The 9,947-nt window shown below is 35.0% G+C and overlaps 1 protein-coding gene across 1 annotated transcript; it reads left to right on the forward strand.

The window, feature by feature from the left end:
• Positions 1-208: 208 nt before the first annotated feature.
• Or2d3 (olfactory receptor family 2 subfamily D member 3) lies at positions 209-1,172 on the forward strand. The gene is given in 2 exon segments (XM_020175344.2): positions 209-508; positions 510-1,172. Coding segments are annotated over 2 exon segments (924 nt in total). The 5' UTR covers positions 209-247.
• Positions 1,173-9,947: the final 8,775 nt, after the last annotated feature.

Here is a 9,947-nt window from a genome sequence, read left to right on the forward strand (position 1 = left end):
ACTAGGAAGGTTGCAAATTCAAGGCCAGCCTGGGCTACATAGTAAGACCCTGTCTCAAAGAAACAAAAACGAACAAAATTTCTAGCATTGCTAGAAACAACACAATGCATCTTAATGCAAATTGGCAACTAGTAGGAAACAGATGAAAGCCAACAGTCATAAGATGAGTATTAATATTATACTTATTTATAAAGTAGTAAAAATATCTGCTTTCTTTCTGATCACAGGTAAACAAGAATAAACATTAATGGGAGGAGGGAACCAAACTTATGTGGTTGAATTTATCTTGCTGGGACTTTCACAGGATCCCAAAATCCAAATCTTGCTCTTCTGTGTTTTCCTGACCATCTACCTTCTTTCTATATTTGGGAACCTGCTGATAATTATCCTTATCCAAACTGACTTTCAACTTCACACACCCATGTACTTTTTTCTCAAGAACTTATCCTTTGCTGACCTCTGCTTCTCTACAAGCATTGTACCCCAGATGTTGGTCCACTTCCTTGTGAAAAAAAAAAACCATTTCCTTTGCTGGGTGCTCAATACAGATAGTGGTCTTTCTTCTAGCAGGATGTACAGAGTGCACACTGCTGGCAGTGATGTCCTATGACCGGTATGTGGCTGTCTGCAAGCCTCTGCACTACTCCACTGTCATGACCCAAAAGGTTTGTATCCAGTTGGCTACAGTTTCCTGGATAAGTGGGGCATTCGTCTGCTCAGTGGACAGTGCCTTTACATTATATCTCCCCTACCAGGGACAGAATGTAATTAATCACTACTTCTGTGAACCACCTGCACTGCTAAAGCTGGCTTCAGCAGACACATACAATGCTGAGATGGCTCTCTTTTCAATGGGTGTGATTATTCTCTTAGCTCCTGTCTCCCTCATCCTTGTCTCCTACTGGAATATCATCTCCACTGTGATTCGGATGCAATCAGGGGAGGGAAGACTCAAGGTCTTTTCCACCTGTGGTTCCCACCTCACTGTTGTGGTTCTCTACTATGGCTCTGGAATATTTGCCTACATGAGACCTAATTCCAAGACAATGAATGAAAAGGATAAGGTTGTCTCTGTGTTCTATTCAGTTATGACTTCCATGTTAAACCCCATCATTTACAGCCTTAGGAACAAGGATGTGAAGGGAGCTCTCAGGAAGCTGACTGGAAGATAGCTTACCTTCAAAGACAATGGCATTTTAAAAATTACTTGAACATTGTGGTTGATAACATAGCCCTTATATTCTCATCCTTCCCTTGCCTTGGTTTCTCTGCTTATTTTCTTGTATAGTCACCAAATGACTGCTCTGTGCCATTACTGTGCTCTCACTTCACAAGATCAGTCAAACCCAATGCCTTCCGTGAAAGATCTGGCAATCCACTAACAAGATATCCCAAACATAGGGATAACCATTTTAAAGTTTCAATAGAAAAGGAATAGTTTTAAGGTAAGGTAGAAGAAAAATACCATGGGGATGAAATGTAATGGCAATAGCTCAGTGGAAGATCAGTCTACTAAATGGAGACTTGACTTATTAGAAGGATATACAATTTCAATATGCATCAATGGGTCAGGAAAGATAACCTAAAGGAGACTATAGTAGAAACAAAAAGACAGATGGTCTTTATGGGCACATTAAAAGGAAATGAGTATGTGACAGGAAATAAAGTTTGTGAGCAAGTATGCATGATATCACATGATTAAGTAGTTGAACCATATACTTTGGAGGGTCTCATGTAGAAGATTAATCAGTTTACTCTATAGGCAAACTTGCCCTATAGGAATGACCAGAACATACTTTGATATAGGAACTTCATTAATGCCTGCTCATTGGGAATGTTTTTAAAAACATTTCAATAGCTACATGGAGTATGAGATTGTGTTAATATATATGAAGCTATAATGTATAACAAATTACCTAGATGTTTTATTGATTTAACTGAACAAAGTTCAATTCTTAGGTGACTTTCAAAATCAACTGTCTTCCACTCAGTGACCAAGGGATCAAGAGAATTCCATCTTGTGGTTCTTATTCTAACATCTCAACTTGCAGCTTCCACATTCACCACAAAGGGAAGCTTTCAATGGCTCAAACTGGAAATGATGTAGACTTTCTTTACTAACACCTTATTTCTCAGAAATAGTCAGTTATCCCATGTGTAACTTCAAGATATGAGGAAATAGAAGAATTCTGATTGCATATTTCTGCAGCATACTGTTTGCCACAAATTGAAAAATAACCAATTGAATGAATTTTCCCAACAGACCATTCAAGAGAAGATTAAGAACTGAATTTAGGCAATGTAACAGGAAAGACTAGAGAAAAAGGAATAAAAGTAAAAAAAAAGCTCATTAAACTAAAATTTTGTAAAGACAATTTGAAGGAGATTAGAGTCTGGTATGTTTTGGTTTAGTGCCATATACTGTGTAAACTAGTGTGGGTCTGAGAACAGTTTGGTGTATGTTCAGATAGGATAAGTGCAGTAATTGAGTGAATAGAAGAGATATGTATGACAATTTGATATTACTATGATATTCAAGTATATGATCAGTGGAACTCTCTGGCTGCACAGAAAGTAGACATACCTGGTTGTTGTTAAGTTTCTGTGATATGCTGTGTGATGTGAGCTACTTGCTGGTCATGTGCTGTAGGGCAATGTATTAGTCCACAATGGACTGGAAAAACAGAACAAAAGCACTTACATTTCACCAAAACTGACTTGAAAAGTAATGCTTTGGATGACAAAGTGAATAGGAGTGCACTAATCAGCTTATAGTTTGAATGAGAAACAATAAACTTAGTTTTAGGAGAAATACAGAATTGGAATGAAAATTAAATAATGAATCCCAAGGCAAAAAGTCAAGAGAGAGGTGTGCAAAACACAAAGGGCAAAAACAAGTCCAGGGAGCCTTCTAGGTGAAAAAAAAATAGCCAAACGGATATATTAGGTATAATTAGGAAGAGTCAGATGAAAGGATAGGGAAAATGGATAGACAAGGAAGCATTTTTCCCAGGAGAGGGAATAAATATGACCATGAACAATCTCCATTCAAATGGAACATATTCAAAGCATTATTGTTAATTTCCTCCTGAATTCTTACCTGTCTCAGAAAACAGTCCCAGCTACTAAGAGCTATCCTGAACTTCTTTAGTTTGCTTACAAGTATATCAACAATCTTGCTATCTCTACTTCTAAACTACTTTTTTCCCCTAATTATGTCAACCCTCACTGCCCACAGATACCATTCTGGTACTTGTCTCTTGGACCTTACTTTACATGGGCCTCCTAATCTTTAAAATCAATTTCATTATGGAATCCAGTGGCCTTTCTCTAAAAGTAAGTGAAATGATATTACTACTGTCCTTATTACTACTGGTATGAAATTCAGAATCTTAGCTTCAAGCTTTGCTTCATCTAATCCCCAAATTTGCTGAAAATCATTATCTCTGCCATCATTATAATCAGTCACAATGACTTTCTTTCTCTTCCTTGAAAGTGAAAAGTTCATCTAGACATCCAGTCATTAGTACTTGGTGTTTATTTTAGGCAAAAAGCTCTGTCATTCACTCTTCGTACACTTGGCTCAAATCAACATTGTCAGCTCATTCTCAACATAGATGCCAGCTTTCCAGACCTTTCCTCACATATCCTATCTAATTCAGTACCCTTTCCCATCACTGTTTATCTTCATTATTGTGCTTTTGTTTATAGCACTTTCAAAGTTGTCTTATTTATTTATTTATTCACTGGAAAAAGCACTCTGGTTGAAGCCCACTCTAAAGCCACAATTAAATTAAAATTAAATGAATGAATTAACAAAGAATAGTCCTAGATCTATCAAAGGATTCTGGCCATAGTGGTGTGGCATAAATTAAATAAAGAAACAATGTTTAAGAAATATTCAATAGTGAAAAACAGTTGAGAAGGATGAGCACTGAATATAAACTGTCAAAGAGGAAGAAATATTGGACTAGTGCCTTGAGACATTGATTTTACCCATAATCTAGTCACTTCCTGCTGGGAATAAAATATTCTTACTTACAAAGTCAATAAGCACTTAAAGAGTTTCTTTTTTAAAGAAAAGAGTAAGGTAGATGACAATTCCCTTTAAGTGTTTAATTATATTACTGTGAGTCCCAAATGATTCTTTTAAAATTCAGGAACTTCAATACATATTGCTAAGTTAATATTGAATAAATATTCATATAAAGTGAATTTGTTATTAGGATGTTGGTGAGCCTGATGAAAGCTTCCCAGTTGCAATAAAACAGAAGATGGAGATGATCTTGACTTTCTTCAGGTAAAAAGTGGGTGAGCCACAAAATATGAGAAATTTCAGTTAGATAAGAGGACTAAATTTAAGAGATCTGTTGTACAATGTGGGGGCTTCATTTTATAATATATATATTGTACTTTCAAAAATGTTAGAAGAGTAGATTTTAGGCATTCACCACAAAATTATAATGACATGAGGAAATTCATATTCTATCTAGTTCAATGGAAGTATACCACAAAATAAATATATTTTAAAACATCATGTTTTATATGTTAAATTTATATAGGTTTGTCAACTTAAATAAAATATAAACATACAAAAAACTTGCAAAGTAAAAAATGTAAATATTTCCTTTGATTTAGCAGTTCTGGTTCTAGAAATCCATTTTTTATTGTGTACAAAAAGACACACATGAAAAGATATTGTCCAAGTAGAGCAAGATTGGGGCTGTTAAGACACTCGATGAGTGTTTCCCCACAGAAACAACAATTTGAACAGCTATTCATGTATCAAATCACTTTCAGAAGAGCTGAGGAAACCAAATGAGAGACTACAATACCTAGTTTTGGCATAATCATATGAAAAGATGCACTGAAGAATACAAGAAGGCATTTCCTGCATCACCCCTCCCTCATTTCCAAGCAACACAGTGTGGAAACAGCTGTTTCGCTTGGGGAGGGAAAGAAAATTATGTTTAAGCCTTAGACTCAAAACCCAGTACCAGGTGTGCCACAGTGAAACTTAGTGCCAGACAGAGCACCACAGCTCCTACTCCCAGGATAGTGTCAGCAGACCTAGCCTCTAGATATAGTCAGCCAGATAGCTGCATTCACCACCCTTCCCCTAACCTGGGGCAGAATAGGACAAAGCAACACTGCATTCACTGGGTGGTGAGACAAGAGAGTAAGCTTTGGAACTCATTTCCAGGATGGTGATACGGAGCCTCTGGACCCATTCAGTGCCACATGGAAACTTACAGACACAGTCAGACAGACTTCCATTCTGGCCAATAACAGATGGGACAAGGTGCAGTGGTCTAGGGCCATGAACACACCACAGCAACAGGCAGCCCATAGCTGGATAGGCCTTGGTCATGCCCTCATGTGGCACTGAATTTGGCAGGTTGTGGGCACCAGGTGTGACCCTGCATGTGGTACTGATGGCCATGTGGCTGCCCTTATGTACATACCTCCTTCAACTGCAGGCAGCACAACACAGAGAAAGTAACAAATGGGAGGGAGAAAAGGAAGGTACACACCAAATTTTTGCTTTGGAACCTGGGGTTAGTTCTTCCATGATAAAGCTCAAAAGTCAGACAGAATCCTATGGCACTTAGACACAGGCCAGTCACTCTAGACAAGGTATCTGGCTTGACTTGTCCCTACTCAAGACTGAAGAGAATAGACTACATAAGATACCATGTAGTGCTAAAATAGTTGAACCATCCACAAAGAAAATGAACTTTCTTACAAATAGGAATAAGAGCTTGTGTAGTAGCTCAAGTGGTGGAGTGCCTGCATAGCAAGCATAAGGCTCTGAGTTCAGACTCCAGTATCACCAAAAAAAAAAAAGAGAGAGAGACAGATAGGAACAAATAAAGCTAGATTAAGAAGACTGTTGTAAACACCTAATCCTTGAATGCACAATGTTGGACATGGACAAACATCAAAAATTTTCAGGGAACTGTGGCTTCACATAACCAATAGAATAAACTGATGAAAACTGACCTCATAGCAATCAATATGAGTGAACTTGTGGACAGAGAATTCACAGTAGGAATTATTCTAAGGAGACTCAATGAGCTTCAAGCAAATGCAATGAAATAATTCTAATTCAGTACTATATTAGGGAAACTTAACAGACTGAAGCAATTTTAAACAAGCAGAAATCCTTGAGCTGAAAAATACACTAAGAGAAATTTAAAACCTGATAGGAGGCACCAAAAGCAGAGTACATCAAACAGAAAAAAACCAATGAATTCAAAGAGAGATTATTAAAAATTACATAGAGGAGAAAAAAGGCAAAATGATAAAGAGAATGAAGAAAGCTTATAGGAATTTTAGGGGAGCATACAATGAACAAATATTCAGGTTATTAAGATTCAAGAGGAATTTGAGAATGCCAATGAGGTAGAAAAATTATTCAAAGAGCTAAAAGAAAATTTCCAGAGCCTAAAGAAGAATACAAATATCTAGGTACAAAAAGGACAAAAGATACCAATAATAATCAACTAAACTAAACCTACCCAAGACATAGAATCAAGTTCTTAAAGGTTAAGGACAAAGGGAAGATTCTCAAAGCAGAAGCAAAAAGAAACAAATAACACATAGGGGTATTCCAGTTTTCCTGACAGCAGATTTCTTGGCAGAGACCTTATAGGTAAGCAAGAAGTGAGATGAAATATACAAGGTGTTGAAAGAAAAAGTACAAAGCAAAACTACTATATTCAGCAAAACTTTAGAAATGAAGGACCTATAAAAACATTACCAAACAAATTTGAGAGAATTTATCACCACCAGACCTATATACAAGAAATGATAGAATTCTTCAAACTGAAAGAGACTTTAATAAGTAAGAAAACAACAGAAGATATAAACTCTCTGATAATAGTAATATTACAGAGTAATCCAGACTACTCTAATATTGTAAGCACAGAGCTTAAGCTTTTTACATCTTAGTATGTAAACTAAAAGGCAATTAAAATAATACCTTCATTAATATGTTAAGAGATAGGAAATAGATAAAGAAGTAAATGGAATATAAAAAATTCAAATATGAGCTGAGCACAGGTGACTCATGCTTGTAAACTTGGCTACTTGGGAGACTGAGGTCAGGAGGATCATGGTTTGGGGTTACCCTGTGCAAATCATTCTCAACACCCTAGCTCCAAAATAACCAGAGCAAAATGAACTGAAGATGTGGCTCAAATGGTAGAGATGCCTGCTTTGCAAGTGGGAAGCCCTAAGTGCAAACCCTAGTCCCACAAAAAAAAAATAAATTCAAAGTGTGGAGAGAAATATAAATGAGTGTAGTTTTAAATAATATTATTTCTTTTTCTCATTTTGTTTTTTCCTATCAATGTTAAATTGCTATCATTTCAAAATAGCTTGTTATAGTCAAAAGATTTTCTGTAAACCTCAGGGTAACCACAAAGCAACAATCTATAATAACTGGAACAGACACACCAAAAAAAAAAAAAAGCAAGTAATTCAAACAGACTACTAGAGAAAATACCTACCATAATGTAAGACTGTAAGAGATCTAAAAAGAAATAAATCACAACAATCAAACAAGGAACTAAATGGCAGGACTAAGATCATGCTTGTCATTAATTACCTTAAATATGAATGGATTAAATTGTCCAATGAAAAGACATAGAATGGCTGAATAAAGGATTTTTTAAAAAGCACAATTATATGTTGCTTATGAGAGACTCACTTCACCTTTAGGGATACATGACTGAAGGTGAAGTCTCCCATACAAGGAAAGAGATAAAGCCTCAGCCTCTACAAAACTTTTAAAGAAGTATTACTAATTCTTCTCAAGCACTTTCAAAGAATTGGACGAGGAGAAAGTACACCTAATTTCATTTTATGAGGCAAACAAAACCCTGATACAAAATGTCAGACAAGGACATTGCAAGAAAGTAAAATTATAGCCCAATATGATAAATAGGTGAAAAAAATTCTCAATAAAATACTAGCAAACCAAATTTCATAGGACATTTAAATAGTTATTTGCCATGATTAACTGGAATTTATCCCAAAGGTACAATGATTGTTTGACAGAACTACCATATGATCCAGCAAATCCACTACCAGGTATATAACCAAAGGACCTGAAGTCAGTATTGAAAAGAGATATCCTGCACTCCTGTGTTCACTGTATTCACAACAGTCAAGATCTGGAACCTGCCATCAATGCATGAATGGTAACTTTATGAAGAAGAAAATATGAACCTAAATGAACCTGGGTCACATTATGTAAAGTAAAATATCAGACACAGAAATGATTTTCAGTTATTGGTGAAATCTAAAAAGAAAGTTGAACTCATAAAAAAAAGAGAGTAAAATGGTGGTTATCAGAGTTGGGGGTGAAAAAATCAAGAGATGCTAGTAAAAAGACATATATTTTAAACTTCTTACCAGAAAAGTTAAATATGTGACATAAAACATATTAATTAGCTCAAATTAGCAATTGTACAATATGTACATACATAAAACTTCATACTGTACACACAAATTTTGTCAACAAAAACAAATAAAATGGACAGGTGTTCCCTTTCTAAAAGAATAAAGCTAATATTAAGCTGTTCTGACTTTTTACTATTCATCCATGTAATTGCCAACATGTTTTAAGCACAAATTGCCAGACTGTGATCTTAATGACTGATATTTATTATCTTATGCAATCTATCCAATAACACCATGAGATCAGGCTTTAATTATCACAACTTTTAACAGATGAGCAAATTGAGGTACAAACAAAATGTAATTTAGTGTTCAAAGATGCATAGATGATAAACAGAGAGCAGGGATTCAAACACATGGTCCCTGTCTCTTCTCTGTCAATACTCTAAAATCTTCCATTATAACAAAGAAGAAAGGTCATCAAATTTTAAATGACAAAAGTAGCTTAATGTCACTTACATATAAATTCAGTAAAACATGTATTCATATCAAAATGACAAGAACACATGGTAGCTGATTTTTACATTTTTTTAATTTCTGAATTTTCTGTTTTTATATGGAACTTGGTTTAATAAGCTTTACTGTTCTGTTATGGCTTAGTTTTACAGATTAAGCAATTCAATTTTACCTCAGGAAAAAAGAAAATTATTGAAAATTATTCCTGACTTCTCATAAGTACTTATAACAACAATAACAGCATCTACATAAGCCAAAATATTTTGAAGCTTCTGCAGTCAGCAAATACAAGGTCCCAATTTTTTAAAAAAATCTTTCCACACCAATAAATATTATGATAAACTGAAGCATTTTTAGAAGAGCTAGACAATGACAAGTATTTTATACTTTTCCTGTGGACACAGACATACACATATTCTCACTTCAAGAATATGAGCGCCTTTCATTTGTTTTGATGCTTCAAAACCACTTGTGTGTATGCATTTTTTAAACATTCAAATAATACATATAATGTATTTCTGTCAGTGTTACTGTATCTTTTCTCTGTTTAGGTATGGTTAATTTCAATACTATTTAATTAATTTCTTTGTTTTAATTTTAGGTGTTGTAAAATGTACCACTAAAAACAAACTCTGTGAAAGCTTCCAACTAAAATGCCAAGCTCCCTTATGTTAGCCCTTTCCAATATCTTAATGTAGGTCTTTGTGTTTATTTACAGAGAAAAGTAAATTTCTCTTCAGAGATGAAACAAAAATGAGTCACCTATCTCTGTTTCTTCACACTAATTGCTAACTTCTTAAAAAATACAGAAAGTGCAATATATCTTCTGTGGATCTTCCCTTTCTCCTTTTTAATGAGGGACTTCCAAGATCACTGTGAAGTTGCCTTAAGGTCTCTATGTATAACAGCTACACAGTAAAAAAAAAGGAAAAATTTAAAAAGTATATTCATCATCTCTTATAAAATATAATATTAAAGAATGGATAGTATAACAATTGATTGGAAAAAATAGTGAGAGACAAGAC

The sequence above is a fragment of the Castor canadensis genome, chromosome 1, assembly GCF_047511655.1.
Source record: "Castor canadensis chromosome 1, mCasCan1.hap1v2, whole genome shotgun sequence".
In the NCBI taxonomy this organism is placed as follows: Eukaryota; Metazoa; Chordata; class Mammalia; order Rodentia; family Castoridae; genus Castor; species Castor canadensis.